The sequence below is a fragment of the Epinephelus fuscoguttatus genome, linkage group LG20, assembly GCF_011397635.1.
Source record: "Epinephelus fuscoguttatus linkage group LG20, E.fuscoguttatus.final_Chr_v1".
Classification (NCBI taxonomy): Eukaryota; Metazoa; Chordata; class Actinopteri; order Perciformes; family Serranidae; genus Epinephelus; species Epinephelus fuscoguttatus.
In genome coordinates this window covers 27,635,037-27,652,490 of record NC_064771.1, presented here as the reverse complement: position 1 = coordinate 27,652,490, position 17,454 = coordinate 27,635,037, and the positions used below count along the sequence as shown (strand labels likewise).

The 17,454-nt window shown below is 43.6% G+C and overlaps 1 protein-coding gene across 4 annotated transcripts in view; it reads right to left on the bottom strand.

Moving 5' to 3' along the window:
- Positions 1 to 5: 5 nt before the first annotated feature.
- The window catches only part of sec24c (SEC24 homolog C, COPII coat complex component), a 31,770-nt gene continuing 14,321 nt past the window's right edge, over positions 6 to 17,454 (bottom strand). For all 4 annotated transcript variants that reach the window (XM_049564010.1, XM_049564013.1, XM_049564012.1 and 1 more), the window contains 15 exons: positions 15,592 to 15,730; positions 15,392 to 15,507; positions 14,760 to 14,884; positions 14,202 to 14,393; positions 14,014 to 14,107; positions 12,805 to 12,921; positions 12,483 to 12,653; positions 12,244 to 12,340; positions 12,010 to 12,155; positions 11,080 to 11,218; positions 10,539 to 10,657; positions 8,521 to 8,700; positions 5,933 to 6,118; positions 4,532 to 4,621; positions 6 to 2,979 (listed from right to left, as the gene is read on the bottom strand). In XM_049564010.1, the coding sequence (XP_049419967.1) occupies positions 2,839 to 2,979; positions 4,532 to 4,621; positions 5,933 to 6,118; positions 8,521 to 8,700; positions 10,539 to 10,657; positions 11,080 to 11,218; positions 12,010 to 12,155; positions 12,244 to 12,340; positions 12,483 to 12,653; positions 12,805 to 12,921; positions 14,014 to 14,107; positions 14,202 to 14,393; positions 14,760 to 14,884; positions 15,392 to 15,507; positions 15,592 to 15,730 (2,052 nt within the window). In that variant the 3' untranslated portion in view covers positions 6 to 2,838. The remainder of the gene's footprint in view (positions 2,980 to 4,531; positions 4,622 to 5,932; positions 6,119 to 8,520; positions 8,701 to 10,538; positions 10,658 to 11,079; positions 11,219 to 12,009; positions 12,156 to 12,243; positions 12,341 to 12,482; positions 12,654 to 12,804; positions 12,922 to 14,013; positions 14,108 to 14,201; positions 14,394 to 14,759; positions 14,885 to 15,391; positions 15,508 to 15,591; positions 15,731 to 17,454) is intronic.

The window sequence follows — 17,454 nt, the reverse complement described above, 5'->3', positions numbered from 1 at the left end:
GCAAGTGGAGTTTCACTTTTAACAATCATTTTATTAGCAGTCCCAAGAGGCAATGAAAAAAAAACAACAAATCAAAGAAAAAAAAGGAACAGAAATTAAGATTACAGTCAAGACGGTGGGCCAATCAGAGTCAGTGAACATAAAGACGGAACAGAGGGCTACACACACACACACCGATCAAACACAAAAGTCACATTGTTAAAAGAAAAAAAAAGAAAAAAGAAAAGAACAGAAGGTGATAAATGAAGAATTTAATCTCATGGGTAGTGTGTGTGTGTGTGTGTGTGTGTGTTGGCTGATCCCTCTGTTCCTCAGGAGAAATTCACCAGGACCGACCCCACATTCTCTCTCACACACACACACACACACACACACACACTCTCACAGTCACACGTACACAAACATATCAAAAAGCCAGTCGAGGCGTCTTCCTCTCTCCAGTAAAAGCCGGGATTTTATATTTCGGCTATTTGTGACAGAGAAACCAACCATCAACAAACCACAGCTGTTCAGGCATGTCTTTAAAATTGTTATTTTCTATTAATTCTGTACAGATTATATATTTTATTTACACACTGAACACCGTCAGTGCGGAGACAACTCAAAACTTGCAAACACTAACTGATGTCCATTTATCTGCCGTTGTTCTGTGCTCATTTCTGTCTGCTGGAAACTGCTTTTTTTGTTTGTTTGTTTTTTAAAACACAATTTTGGACATCAGAGCATTTGATTAATATAAAGTCTGCAGCACTACAAATCAACAGACAGAATCACGAGGAGGATTTCCTCGTCACTGCGATGCTGAGATCAAACGTTCACACCCGTCCTTGTGTCTGGCCTTTCTCTTTGCTGCATAGACTTTGAACTGCCTCTCATGACAGAGTCATGACACATCTGGTTCATCAGTGACCGAACATCTGAGACGTTCAGTCACAAAAACAAATCTGGATTATACCAATTACTGGGATAACACAGCAGCCATGCACACCTTTAGTTCAGGTTCACTTGTGGACACTCAAAATAACTGCTTTCTGTGGTTAAAAAGGTTGTCAGACTCCAGTTTGAGCTGTTAAAGGGATAGTTCAGATTTTTTTGAAGTGGGGTTGTATGAGTTAATCATCCATAGACAGGATGTCACATGCAGTAGATGTCAGTCCGCATGCCGCCAGTTGGAGCAGCAGGCTGCAGAGGGAAATGAAGCCGTTACATCGCTCTCGTCAAAGCCAGACTCCATTGAGAAAAACAGCGATTTAACATTGCTGAACAGAGGAGCTGCTGGTCTACAGCTGCCTCCAAGTTATTTTGTTTGTGTTACTGTGTCACTTGGGAGTTTCAAAGGGTTTGTTTGGATTCACTAAAATCGCACAATAACACAAACTAACTAGCTGATTGATGCGGCCGTATTGCAGCAACTCATGTAATCAGTGAGCTAAAATTAGTGTTTTTGTCGATGGAGTCTGGTGGGCTTTGATGAGAGCACAGACGGGTCAGCAACGAAATCTATTTTAGCCACCTTAAAAAAATCTATTAGTTAAAGTGAAGGCTATATTTAGAGTATTTTCACCACTTCACTTTAATTTCAGACTGCGATTTCAAGCGGGAAAATGAAGCCGTTGCATCGCTCTCGTCAAAGCCAGACTCCATTGAGGAAAAACAGCGATTAAACGCTGCTGGTCTACAGCTGCCTCCAACAGTTATTTTGTTTGTGTTACTGTGTCACTTGGGAGTTTCAAAGGGTTCGTTTGGATTCACTGAAGTCGCACAATAACACAAACTAACTAGCTGATTGACGCAATGGTAACGCAGCAACTCATGTACTCAGTGAGCTAAAATTACTGTTTTTGTCAATGGAGTCTGGCGGGCTCTGGCGAGAGCGTCGATGGGAAGCTGAAGCTGTTAACGGCATTGCCCAAGCAGTGAAAATACTCTCAATATAGCGTACACTTAAACTGATATAGGGACTTTTTTTATTTAGGTGGCTGAAATACATTTTGTTGCCGACCCCGTCCACAGCAGCACATTCCTTAGCTTCCATGTCAGACTCCATCTTGCTTCTCCACACTGGGGTCGTGCCGTTTGTGGATAAGCACACCGTACAACTGAGCTTAAAAACAAGGCTGAACTATCCCTTTAAAGTAGGCTTCGATTTGGATGCTCACACCTGGAGACATACTGGGAAATAACTGGGCAGTGGGCGACTAATCTTCTCACATGTGGAAACACACACACACATAATAATGTATGATTGGAGCAGCATGGGTGGGGGGGGATACTAAGGCCATGATTAAAGGGGGAGAAGAGACAGAAAGAACAGCATTTATTTAACTCCATTATGCCTTGGTATGTAATGTCCTTCACTCTATTGGGATTCAATCATATAAAAAGTGTTTTGCTATCTGAGGGTCACGAGCGCACCCAAAACAGCCTTTCAGTGCTAGTAATACAGACAGTACACCGACTACAGTCAACGTCAGCCACCTCCGTCACTCACTCAGTCTGTTGCATACATAATTGTTCACTTGTGTATATACATTACCCTCCCTCTTCAGTTATTTTGCTCCTGCTGTGTTGGAGCAGTAGATTTGAGGCAGAGTAAAGCTCTATTAACATCAGACTCTCTCACACGCACTCCCACTAACACACACACAAGATCTGCCAGCTGGTCTCTTCGCTGACAGACAGCAAGGAGAGCTTTAGTTTATTAGGTTAAAAAAAAAAAAAAAAAAAAAAAAAAAAAAGAGAGATAAAGCGCTTTCTTTCACAAGGAAGAGTGAACCAGGGGTCGGGGTTGGTGTTTGGGTCATACAGGTGAACAGGGAGGGGGGGGTGTCTGTAGGCCTAGCTGAGAAGCTGGCGGATCTCCTTGTGCATGTGACACAAGAAGTCCACGTATGACGCTCCCCCGCTGGCGCTCTTGTCCTCGACCAGGAAGTGCCTGAATATCAGCTCGGCTCTGTCTTCCTGTTTCACCACCATCAGCTGCGAACGGGAGGAGAGAGAAGTGTGAGGAGGGAGGACGGCAATCAAATCGTAACGTGTCCCTATGACTGAGTACGAAAACTGTCAAGTTGGGCTGAAACTAACAACTGACCCTTCACTAAGTCCCGCCCCCTGACACAGATTGGCCAATCATAACGTAGCATCAGGGTCCGACAACAACACAGCTGTGCTCCATTTGTGGATTGGATTTGGAGCTAAATGTTGTGCCTGGGGCACGTCGTGTATTAATGATACTCGTTACCTGGAGAGGTTGGAAAAAGATAAACGTTTCTTCCCTGTTCCAAAATCAAACCCTGAAAAGTGTAGGGTTAGCTAGCTAGCTACTGAAGATATAGCCTACTGAATGTATACACATGCTGCTTTTGCTTTGTAATGATTATAACAGTGAAAAAAAGACCGACCCTGCTGTACAGGAACCAGTGAAGGGAAGCAGGGAAACTTTGCTCATATTCAACCAGCTCTGTGTCGTCGTTTGACTTCACCCGGAGATGATCTGCACACACTGTGATGCCACACAGCTGGTTCAATATCAGCAAAGTTTCCCTTCATATTCATTGTGTTGTGTGGCGATCAGCAGTGATGTGGTGGTTCACTTTTACACTGTGATCTGTAGCCTATAGTTCGGCTTTGGACATTCACACCTACGGCCAATTTAGAGTCACCAATTAACCTTGCTGTCTTTAGACTGTGGGAGGAAGCTGGAGCACCCAGAGAAAACTCACGCTGACATGGGGTGAACACGCAAACTCCACACAGAAGGGCTCCCCGACCCTGGGTTCAGACCAGGAGCCCCCTTGCTGTAAGGTGACAATGCTAACCACTGTACCACTGTATACTATCAATAGTCGAGACACTTTTATGTTGTACTGTTGTATTTTGTATCAACACTGATAAACTTCAAGTTTGGCATTCTTTGAGTAAAAATGGAAAATAAATTACTTTTAAGAAAAGCATGTTTATTCAGCGTTCCCAAACATTTTCACAGACAACAAAACTTTTCAAGGACCCATGGTGGAATTTCCGTGTCAATTCACAACGTATAACATGAACAGAACTTTACGGGTTTCCAGGGCGAAAAATGAAGAAATGTACATGAACGTAAAATACGGCGCACATAAACGCATACTTCAGCTACAGTGCGTTAATAAAACAAATTCACCTCTACGCTACAATACATAGGAAGTTAGTCATTAATGATTACTGTAACAGTTTCAATGATTACACCCAACTGAAATCCAAAACTTTCAAGGATTTTACAAATTCCATGACTTTTCCAGGCTTCGAAAACAAGACTGTGAAATTCAATGACTTTTCCAGGTTTTTAATAAGCGTGGGAACCCTGTCTATTACTCAAAGGTAACAAATAAAAAGCACTGCTTAGGTGTTGATATTAACACTTAGTTACCACATCGGCATCGATATAGATATTCTTAAAATGATACCCAGCCCCAAACAGGACAGAGACCGAACAAACCCGGGACACAAAGTGTTTGGACTGTGAGGGAGGGAAGAAGAGAAAGAGAACGTTTACCTTCATGTATCGTGACCGCTGTGCTCTGAAGGATTCGATGATCTCTCGGAGTCTCTGAGAGAAGGGGTTATCCAGCACCGGCAGACTTGTCTGAAACACAGCACAGTGACATTCTCTGACAAACAGTTTCTCAGCGTTTAGTCCGAAATGTTGTTTTGTATCAAAAAGCACAAATTCAAGTGTTGATAAAAAGAAATGGGTTAAGACAGAATTCAATGTTTGTTTTTTTTGTTTAAAAATATAAGGTTTCTTCTTTAGTTTCATGTATATACTGTTTCCATATTCACAGAACAAATTATTCTGTGAGCCTTGAAAGATTTTAAATTGCTTGCTGAAGTGAGCACAAGCGAACTGGTGGGCATGTCAGTCACTATGAAGAGTGCAAATGAATCAGCGAAGCTAGAAGACCCATCTGTGGGCTCCTGGTCAGCTACAACAGTGATCGAGAGAGAGTTGTGTATAAGACTAGGACGGCGTGTTGGCGTTGCTCCACTGTTGTAGGGTATGTTGTGAATGGAAACATCGGCACGCTAATGAACATTCTAAAGGACAGACACAGGAAGTGGCCACGCTCAGCAGTCAGACAGGAGTCAGGTTAATTTCCAGGGCTGGTACCTGCGGTTATTCCACAGGCTAGTTACTAACATGTCGGGCAGGAAATCCAAAGTGTGGGATCATTTTGAGAAGGTGAAGGACGAACCCAAGGTGATATGTAAACTCATCTTCATTGGTCGACTACAAACATGACGTATCATCTGAAACATGGAAGTAGCTACATGCCCATTAGCCCACAGCGTCATTAACAGGCGGCTCGCTCAGTGTGTGACGTGCACTTGTAGATAAAATATAGGCCTATATTAATGAAGGTTCATTAGTACGGTTTGTATTTCTCTGTAATGTAGCACAGTGTTAACAATGTTACTGATACTATTCTTTCTTACACCTTCAACTCAAACCATTGTGTTGCCCCGCCGAAAATATATCATTTAATAATCCAATTAATATCGTAAACATGCGGGCGACTAGTCGACTAATGGCCCTAAATGACGACTATTGATCGACAAGGAATATTCTTAGTCGGGGGCAGCCCTGTGTGCCGCTCACCCGGACAAATAAAAAAACAAACAAACTGGAGCCCAACTCCTGATCTCTGCTGCTTCAGGCATCATTTAAATGTCTTCTTTGTGGCAAAATCAATCTGGCAATATTCCTATTATTGTTGTTATTATGGCTGATGAAGGGAAGGTAGCAGCAAACATTTGGGGAACACAGTGTGGTATATTAAACAGGATCTGTGGGAGCTGTTCAATCTGGATGGCCTTCCCTCACAAACACGTAACGCTACAGTTGGTCAACTCAGGTGAACAAACACAACACGGAGGCAGATCTGTTTCCTCTCACCAGGTTCGGGTCTATCTGGCTGAAGCTCGGCGTGCCGAAGATGTTGAGCAGCAGCTCCTGCTGAGCGCTGGCTCCCACCCACAGGAAGAGGTGGAGTCCCGTCTCCAGGAGGTAAACGCCGCCTTTAGACAGCCTCTCCTCTGAGTCCCTCACCGCCACTGGCAGCGACCCGCTTTCCAACTTCATCTGGACGGTCAGAGAGAAGAAACAATTTCAGATGAATGTTAGCGTTGCCATCTACTGGTCTAACAGTGCTTTTTCCTGCAAATGGAAGTTTTGTTTTTAAGGCAGAGACGAACACAGACCTGAGGGAGTACAATTGGTAAATCCAAAGGCAAATGAGGAGCTGGTCAAATAAAACCCCACACTTGTCATACATGTGAGATGTCAGTCATGAGCACAACAAGGATTCACGTTCCCAACATCGCCTCTTTGCCTCCTGACAGGTGACATTTCTTTCTTTTGTGAAAAATGTATTATCTAACTTGCTCCCACAAGATAATTAACTCCATGATTAACACACAACATAAAAAATATCACTTTTTTCCAACTTTTGGGGGCTCCATAAAGAACATTTACTCTACATGAATATATCAATATAAAAAAAGAGAGAAATTAAAAAATGAAATACAAATAAATTAAAAATTAAAACGATTAAAATAATAAAATAAATATTCCGCAGCTAGTAATTTTTAAAATCTAGAATTATTAGAAATAAAAAAAAGGTTTTCAGACTAACAATGAAATGAGCCTCATGATGTTTTTTTCTCTTATTCACAGTTTGAACACGTGTGCAAAAGCTTGCAGGTTTTTTTTTCTTTGCACGAGAGCATCACACACAGTACAACTGTGATGGAGAAGTTCAAATGCATCATCATCCAAAAAAAAAAAAAAAGCCCTGTGTCTGCGTCTTTGTTCTGCGAGAGCATAAATGTGCAGATTTATTTTCATCTGGTTTGACAAACAGTATTACTAACAACACACACTCTATTATCATGTTGAGTGAGAGCGCAGCAAACTACATATCAAATAGGAGGCTTGCCGCTTTGATGATCACAGAGATGCCTCTGCCTGGAGAAAATGTGACTTCACAAAGAGCTGCAGCCTTTTCACCCGTCTATACTCACACATTTTCACACAGGTGATGCTGTTTTGTTTGTCAGGGTTTGTTTGTTTATTTCCACATATGAAGTTCAGACGATGCAACACATAATTTGCAAAGGATTTTTGAAGGAAAGTTGCCTGAAAACCCTTCAGGAGCCTGAAAAGTGCCATTCCTCAGGAAGGAAATAGGGTTAGGTATCTAGAATCAACCGAAATTACCAGGTGCCAAGTAGCATCAAAATGTCTCAGATCAAACGATACCTGCATTCAATCTTTTTTACGCCAAGGGTATGATCCCGGGCAGTCCCATTTCCCAGAGAGCAAACTTTCTATTGCTACAGTTTCTGTTTTGCACAAGCTAACGCAGCAGCGGCTAACCAAAATGCACATGCTGCCACTTGGTGACATCATTAGAGAACACAATGTTTGTATCCATAGTTACGCGGATGACACATAACTGTACATCTCTGCTGAACCGAACGATGCTGCAGCCATAAACTACATTACTACCTGTCTTTTGGCAATAAATAAATGGATGAGCAATGATCTCTTAAAGTTAAATGAAGATAAAACTGAAATCCTGCTTGTCTGCCCTAAAACAAAAAGAGAAATGCTGTTTAATAATCTGAGGAATTTAACTCCCTGATCCTTGATTCAGATCTAAGCTTCAAGTCCCACATTGACAAAGTGACAAACACATAATTTTCCACCTCAGAAACATTGCCAAGGTACGACCATTTCTAAATGAAAAAGATGCAGAGAAATTAATTCAGGCTTTTATTTCAAGCCGACACTACTGTAACACACTTTTTACAGGCCTCCCAAAAAACACCACTGAGAGACTTCAGCTCATTCAAAACTCTGCAGCTCTGCTGTTAACCACAACTGAAAGGAAAGAGCACATCAGGCCATCTGAGCTGCTCTGCATTGACTTCCTGTTACATTTAGAATTGATTTTAAGCTCCTTCTCCTTGTATGCAAAGACCTACGCAGGCTGGGACCGAGCTACACTGCTAACTCCCTTGATAACTGTTTGCCTCCAAGAACACTGCGATCATCTGCTGCTGGTTTATTGGAGGTTCAAACAACAGCCAAAAGAAGATCAGGGATGCAGCCTTTGTCAGTTACGCCCCAAAGCTATGAACACACTACCTACAGATATCAGGAAAGCTAGCTCGCTGAATATTTTTAAGAGAAAGCTAAAAACATATCCGTTCACTTTAGTCTTTAACTCGCTCTGACTTCCTGATACAGGTCTGAAACTCTTTTTTATTACGCGTCACGCTGCTGCCACGCTTTTAAAATCTGACTTGATTGTATGATTTATAGTTTTACAACTCTATGATTTTAATGAATCATTCAGTGAGTTGCTGAAGCAAATTATACAGGCACATAAACTCTCTTCTTCATAACTGAGTGACCGAACCATCCAACAGGTGAGGTGACGAGAGGAGACCTTTGTGTTGCTATGTGTGTGGGCTCACCAGTGGCAGCAGGCGGGGGTAGAAGAACACGTGGCTCTCTGTGACGTCCATGCAGCTGATCATCTGCCTCAGGTAGGCCCGGTCGTCCAACGAGACGTCGGCTCCTGGCAGCAGCACGTCACTCTTCAGCACACAGTTCAGATAGACCGGCAGCAGCTTCATGCACTCTGGGAGGATCAGCTGGAAAACACCCACACACAGGTACGGTTATAGGTGTATATACACAGTGACATTCAATAATGTGTAAATCTGAGATACTTGGGTATTTACATTATTTGTTAAGTGCATGGACTGTGTTCTGGATCTCTTTACTGTTTAAGAAAACAAATATCAGCCTGAGAAATCTCTGACATTTAGCACAATGCAAAAAGGGATCCTGAGCCAAAATCTGCTAACATTGCATAACAGTAATAAAAATAACTCTGTAATGTTTGATATGACTGTGGTTTGCTGCAGGGTAGTTAGGGTTTCTGTCTCCGTATCTGCCACTGAACTCAGCTCAAAAATGTGTTTTCTTCTATTTCTGCCTGCTAAAACGTCTGACCTTGTCTATAGCGACTTGTATCTGTGCAAAGTTTATCACTATAAAGGTGTTTTCACATTCCTCAACTCAAGGAGGCGATGTCTGGGCACTTCCCTAAAATCTGAGAGTCAAACGTACGCCGGGTAAACTAGATTAGGTACATCGCTAATGTCAACGTCTATCACTGTCTAATACAGGAAACACATATTGATGGGTGAACAGACTCTTACACAACACCAGCAAAGAAACCTGGAATCTGCAGCGCAGAGTAGGGCCAGGTGACGAGGACAGAAATTCATATCTCGATATTTACAGGCTGTTATGATATTGCGCATTCACATATATGTAGCTTTCTGTCGAGCCGTGAGCGTCACGTAGGTTTACACTACCAAAGGTTTATGACAAAATCACTTGACGACACTGACTCCTGTGTGTGCACGGCGAGAGAGGAGAGGGAGAGACGCTGTGCTGCTCCCGGAGGAGCTGCTGACTGAGTTCCCTCTGAGGGGAGGGTAACTCTAAGGGCACATTCACACCAGGATAGTCCGGGGTTCTTGGTTCGATTGGGCGGGGAATGCCGAAAAATTTTGCACCAAGCGGACCAAACCCCCTGGACAACATCACGCAGTTACAACGGCTGCTCATGTGGGGGCGGTACTGCCCGAAACGACCACTGACCAGGAAGAAAAAAGCAAGAAGAAGAAGAAAACCGGCTCATCGATGGGCCAGGAGCGAAAACGGAAATTCATCTCCTTCAGCCGGCTTGGTCACCACAAAAACAATGGAGCAACACCAAATTTATGCAGTCTTGGGGCAAGCGCCTGCACCTCCTCACTACTCCCCGTCTGCCCACGAGACATTTTCCAACTTTTTCCCTTTTTTTTTTCTACGTCACTTCCTCTCTTTGGTTCGCTGGATAGTCTGTTTGCATTTCCCACTGTAAGCGAACCGCACCAGGGTTCACTTGCAACTGAACCAAGACCCCAAGTTTTCAAGCGGACCAGGCTTCGCTCGCTCGGTCCACACCAGAGTTCAAACGAGCGTTCACACCACTGGGGACCAGGGTTCGTTTAAAGCGGACCAAATAGCGCCAGTTGTGAATGCGCCCTAAGAGTCTGAGAAGTCCAGGGCAGTTCATAAAACATTAAGGATGCCCAGGCCAAATGACGCTAGTTTATTCCACACTGCTGAACTGCGTGGGTAACAGTACGACATCAATGCGTCAACGAGCCGAAATATCACGAGTATCACAACATGAATTTTTCAAATGATATTAAAAAGTATAGCAGTATTATCGTGTTCTCGCAAAAGACAAAGACAATAAAGTTAACACATGTAAACATGTTCTAGTAGAAACCTTAAATACAAGTATGAACCTGAAAATGAGTAGGTCCTGCTTAAAACGTGTTTAAAGGGGGACTTAAACACTTAGTATTCCTTTAAGTGCACGTGATGCCGGCTGGGTGAATACACAGTATGTTGCGAGTGTCAATACCTGACCAGCTGATGAGGGGCTTGCACAGTTCTTTCGGTAGCACGCCAGAATCTGGGCGCACTGGTTGACCAGAGTGTCTCTCACCGCCTTGGTGGGGTTGTTCAGGAGGCCTCGGAAAGCTGCAACACACACACAGACAATAAAATACGGTGTATTACACTGAAAGGAAACCAATTACAACCAGCTTTTCACAAATTCAGAGATTCATTTATTCATTTGCTGTAACCACTTATCCTGTTAAGGGTTGTGGGTGTGCTGGAGCCTATCCCAGCTGACACTGGGTGAAAGGCGGTGTAGGGCAGGTTATCAAGACCAGCCGCCGCTTTCTACTGTTGGCTAATCTGTGGCTCCACTTCAGCAGCTGTGGTTTTGTTCAACAGTATTTTTAGAAAATGTTACTCATTCACTTCTTCACCCATGCCTCATTCACACACTCAGACTACAACGCTTGACTTCTACATTTGTATTGTCGTCTCTCCTCCAGTCAGAGACGCTGAATAACAGTGAAGAAAATAATTCTGCTGCGTGCGCTCGTCCTCACCGTATTTGGAGAAGAAGTTGATGATTGTGTCGGTCTCACAGTTGCGGTAGAGGTCAGCCAGCTGAGAGCAGCAGTTGACCGCCATGTTGTGGATGCGGAGACGCCTTTGGCCGCTGCAGCTGGTGTACAGCACGGCGCACTACAGGGAACCAAACAAAGATGTGCATTTATTTAGGCAGCATCATTACCAATAAAAAAGGTGAGTTTTCACATTCCCCATCATACGGGATAATTTAGCAATGTGCATATTTGCAGTAAGTTCAGAGAAGTCAGTTTGTGTGACTTTTCCGCTGTGTCTTTGCTGTACAACAATAACCCCAAATCACTGGTCCTCTAGATCTTGCTCATCAGCTTGGGCTGGTGTAAAAAAATGTTTAAACTGGTTTGATGTTAAGTCCAAAGCTGGTCGGGAAAACCTAGTTTTACCACTACAGCAGGTGTCGCAACAGACTTAGCAGGCGCTCCCGAGTGAAACATAACGACACAGTGACCAAACAGCAATATGCACTTCTGTTACGTCATGTAAACACACCAGGTACCTCTCAGCTGTGTGCTTGACATCAGACTGAAGACATTACCACTAAAAAGACGAGTGAATGCTTGCTGTCTGACCACGTTTGTTGTTTTAAACAGCTGTTCCCCGTCTTTAATGGAAGCGAGTGACAGGAATAAACAGAAACAGGGCGTCCAACAAAAGTTCAGCTCAAAAACGGTGCACCGTGTCACTCGTGGCTGTTTAGGACACATTTCCTAAGCTTCAAATCCAAAATATTGTCACACCTCTACTTAAATTTGCACCTTGTCGGACATGAAAACCAGCAGTAATCTGACTCACTGGTGTTTGGAGATGCTCCAAGCTAACCCTATCCTAAAATGCCTGATAAAGAGACTAAAAATAAAATGTGTTCCGCTCTCTTCAAACATGCACACCTGCATGAGCGCCCCCGTCTCCTCGCTGAGCTTGTCATCATGTTTGAACTCGACAGTGATGGCCTTGTCGCAGTCCAGGCCTGCCAGCTCCACATCTGTGGTGTTGCTCATGAAGAAAGAGCCGAAGAAGTCTGTCGCCCGGATACCTGAGGGGAGGGGATCATCAAGTTAGCTGTCACATGTATCTCAGTTTGAGTGGGGTTTTTTTTGTCTTTTGAAGTGTGGAGGCCTCACCTGTGCTGGTTCGCACCCTCATGACAGCATCAAAGCCTACGAGTTTCTGAACGTCTCGCCTGAGGTCGTTCAGGAATCGCTCCCTGTCTGACTGAGCCTGGGGTAAGGAGAACACACCATTAGTTACATCTTGTATTGTGGCAAATTATCCAGCTGGTATTTCAATAAAACAATGGCAGAACAAAAAAAGAAATGGTTACAGGGGCTACAATACATCATCAAACTCAATTTTCTCTCACCTGGAAGTAGGTGTATTTGTAGACGGACCCTCCAGTGGACACAGGAACCACCCCTAACGTGGCAACGTCCACATACTGGTTGGGGAAGAGGAAGAGGTCCACACAACAGCCCTGCGCCACACACTCCTTAGCCAGGCTGTTGTAGAAACTCACCTGGGGCTGGAACAGAGACTGAGGATGACAGGAGAGGATGGGGAGTCAGTGTGGAGCCAATATAAAGACTTTTTTCGTTCCATCAAATGAGAGATGAATACTAAACGCTACATACAGCAGATCTCACTGTAACGATACAAGAGATAGACATATAAACACTCATGTTTACCTTTTCCTTATCTGTCCCGATCAGTTTCTTGTCTTCTCTGTTCTTTAGCTTTCCAGGCGCCTCCGCTATGGGCAGAGACGTGTGAAACACAAACAGCTTTCCTGAGCAGTCTGCAGCCTGAGGAAGTGACACGCAGAAACATACAAATCATCAGGCGTGTCAGCGGCACTGAACAAACTCAATGTCACGTATCTCCATATATCAAGACAGGGTACCCCCAGGGCTCTTTAAGCATCTTTTTAAAACCACAAAGAAGGAAATTTAATGCTGTCAGAAGCATAATCCTAGCAGTGGTACTTTACTAGAGTAAAAGTAGCCAATACTCCATCGTAAAAATACAAAAACAGAGAAACTGTAATATCACACACAAAACATTTTACACATCTGACAGTTTTTCATGATCTTGTGGTATTTATTAACCCTATGAAAGGACAAGAATTCAATACTTCACCTGATATTAAATTCAAAGCTTTTTTTTAATACTTTTAAGACCCAGCGGGTATCCTGTAAGAGTATGTCAAAATCGATCTGAGTCATCATGCTGAGTCACTTCTACACATTTTTAGTTTCAAGAAGGTTTCACTTCTGGGTTGTTTGTATTCCTTTAAACCAATAACAATCATCCTGAGCGGCGCTAAGACCAGGAGGCAGTGCTGTATCCTTGCAAAAAAGTGTGGGTGTGAACCTGTTTTGGTGAAACATGGGGAGGAGAGCAGTATCATTACAATGGCTAATTCCGTAGGAACCCACTGAACAAGGTAAAAACTAGGGATGTGCGTGATTAGTCGTCTAAACGATTAAACGTCCGCCCCCTAGCTAGATGGCACCAGAAATATTAGTCGGTTAAACCAATTAGTGTTTTATTCATGTACAAGGCAGCTTAACTGTCATGCAGACGCTTTCTGAGTGATTTCCTTTTTTAGACTAGTCGAATAGTCTTAATTAAAATTTTCCTTAAGTCGACAGGAAAATTAGTCGCCAGGAACATCCTTAGTAAAAAACGTGTCAAACATGTCCGACTGGGTGCGTCAGACAACAGATCAACATCGGGTGTGAGAGTCCTGTGAGACAGAGTCCAGGCCATTCCGAGGTGCGTAGATCTTACTATTCACCGAAAGCACAAAGCAGGCAGGCTTTATTTCATTGCCTTTTTTAACGTGTATCTGTTAGCCATAGCAACTTATAATGTAAGTGGTATTACGTTGTTACCTTGAGTGCCTCCAGTCCTGCCTGGATGACGGGACCAAAGACCGTCTCTGTCTCCCTGGTGTCTGCAAACATCTCTGGGATCTGGTCCAACAAACTGGAGAACACACACAGTGTGTCAGTAAACCCGATCAATTTCTCTGTCCCCACACACACTTCATGTATTTGTTAATATATGTGTGTCTTCCCACCTCTCGATAACTAGCCGGCTCTCAGTGACGTTGACCAGGAAGCCGTCGAGCAGGGGTACGAACATGTCTGACACATCTGACACCACCAACATCTGGGGCTGGGCCAGGCTCGACTTGACGTTGTAGAAGTGCAAAACCTTGTTGTAGGTGACAAAACCCACCCGCACCACTGACTCCATTTCTGGGTTCTCCCTGGTGGAGGAACGGAGGAAGAAATGGGAGAATGAGCTTGAAAACAAACTGCAAACTGTCACTTTTATATCTTTCCATCCTTCCCTCCTTTTCCATTTCTAAGTCACCTTGCTTCCTTCCTTCCTCTTTATCTCCTCACTTCATTTTCACTCCTCCTTCTTTGCCTCATATTCCTTCAATCCCATCTCCCTTCCTTGCTGCATGCTTTATTTCTTCCTATCCTTGACAGCATTGTCCTTGTCTTTTCCATCTTTCCTTACATCCGTCTCTTCTTCGAGGGTTCCATTTATATCCTTTTCCTCCTGTCTTTCCCTGCTCCTTTCCTTCCCTCCTGTCCATCCCTTGTGTGTTTGTTTGTTTGTGTACCTGGGCAGGTAGTCGAGGAGGGTCTTGAGCTCCTGGCAGACAATGTTGACCATGCCGCTCTTCACAGCGTTGTAGGACACATCGATAAGGAAGATGAAGGCTGGAGGCTGAGGAATCTTGTTGTTCTGTTACAAACAAACAAATATTGTGTGTGAAGTCGTGTAAATAAAAGTAACATATTAAACATGCAGACAGGAACTTCATTTTCTCATCAGTTTAGAAGCACACAGGCAGTTATTTTTCTTTCCAAGCTAACATTAGCTAACTCAAGATGTGACCTGGCTGACGCCGTTGATCTGGCGAGGCTAACTCTTAGCTAGCTAGTTAGCTGGCATTTTGTCAACATTAGCTAACTCAAGATGTGACTGTAGATGATGAAATGTGTTGTTGAACATTGCCCCATTAACCACCTTTGAAATTTGGTTTTCTATTCAACATACATAGACAAGCCGAGCACATGGCAAAACAAGGAAGGCGAAAGCTGACCCAGGTACAGCCAGGTACCAAGCTTGCTTAACTGTTATGGAGCACAGAGCTAAAAAGGGGCAGGACTTACGAGAGGTAAATTACAGTGGTTGTTGAATTCATGAATCCAATAAGCAAAAAACCAGTTTCCTGCAGAACACACTAACCTTACAGTAATCGACAGTGGCCAGGAACTCATAGCTGCCCAAAGAAAGCTCCGGCCTGTCATAGCAGTCCACCCTCTTACCAGTGTGGTCCAGATGCTGGAAGTAATGTGGAGGCACTGTGGGGGAAAAATCCAGAGTACAGTGAGATTAACCTAGGAAAAACAAAGTTTATTACGACGTGAACACAGACACAAGCTCACCCTCTGTGACGCAGCTGCAGAAGCCACACTGGAAGCGCCGACCTCCCTCGATGAACTGCATGTACGGACACATGTAGGCCTTGCATCGGTTACAGCGGATTGGACCGCCCTCACCGTGGTCCACCAAGTATGGAGGGGTCTGACAAGAGATGCATTGAAACGAGTAAGAGATCCTATAGTCTGGATATCTGAGGGTGATGGACTTGATTCAAGTGCCACAATGATGTAACACAAAACTAGTCCAAATAGATAGTGGTTACACGTGATGGAACAAGGTCATGCAGCCACTCCCACCTTGTTGATTTGCAGACAGATTATCTCACTGACATTACAAACATCCTGTCATAAAAACTACATGTCTGACATTGCCCTGGAAATTAATCTGTTTTCAAATGGGGATGAGGGTCAGATCAGTCCAACTGTTACAAAATCTCAGTGGAAGACAGAGCAGCACAGACGAGGAGCGAAAAGCAAAGGAGGCTTGTTGTTCAGATTAACACGACTATCTATCGAAACTGCTCTAAGTTACCACAGCAACGTTCATTAGAGCAACGGACGAAGCCAAGAGATGTTCAGTTTGTCATCAAACATGAAGCTAAAACCAGACAATGTTTGGGGTTTCTGATTGAATCAATTAAAAACTATTCAAGTATCACAACTGTTGCAGATTATATTGTTATTATCATTGTTAGGGCTGCGCCATGAAATTCGAAGATCAGAATAATCAGTCTGAGACCCCACCGCTGACTCAGAGTCCTTGATGCAAAGCCAACGTCTGGGGTTTCTGTCCCCAAATGTCACTGCAGAGTGAGCTCTCTGATACAGGCAACTGCAGACCCAGAGCCAGGGTGAGTCTGTGAGACGGAGGCAGCTGTCTGGGGGAACGGAGGCTTTGCCTGGTCAGGCTCTGAGAGAATGTCACAACCTGCCTTCTGCTTAGAAGTTGTGAATTTACAGCTCACAGCAGCTTTATACGCTTCACTCTCTGGATTTTGTTTGATATCTGGTGTCGGCAAAAAATGTTGCAGCACATTTCTTATTTGTCGTTAGCATAGTTAGCACGCGTTAAGGCTCTGAAACACCAAGCTGACAGTCAGCCGTTGGTCAATGTTAGGCTGTCAGTTCGGCCAATTTGGCATGGTGAAATGGAATTGCTGCTGACGGAGCTTGCTGTTGAATGAAATCACTCTGATTGCCGGTCTCGCTTGGCGCATGAGAAGATAAACAGAAGTGAGGAAGGATCAAAACAGCTGAGGTCATGACGGAGTGACACCAAAGCAAACTTGTTACATGAGATAAGATTATTTTTCTTAAGCAGAAACGTGATGGTTTGTGTCATGTGTGCACGGTAAATATGCTCTGTTCTTTCAACACTGGACTGTTTTGCTAACGTCCTAACTGGCTAACTAGCATTCCTTTCTGGGTGACGATGACAGACCACTGCCATCTGCTGGTGTGGAGTTACTTCCTCTCATGCAGGCACACAACGTTCGTGCTATTGGCTGTAGTCTCTGTGGTGTGTTCAAGTGCAACTTTTAGTCCAAGACACAGGCAATGTAAGGCAACAGTCAGCGTTTGTCACCACAAGTTCTTTGATGTCAGCTGCTGTGTACGTGTCTTTAGCTCAGAGGGCTAACTTGGCTTGTTTACTATATCAAGTGAATGTCAATGTCACCCTGAATGATTAGCCAAACTGAGTCCAAACTCACAAACTCTGATGGAAAAATGAACTAATAATCGAATATTCGTATTGACCGTCATAATTCTGATTTGGTTACAACCCTAATTATTATGTTTTTAATTAATAATTTCATTTATTTGATTACTGTTTTCACTTATTTATTTCATTTCAGATTTTTTTAA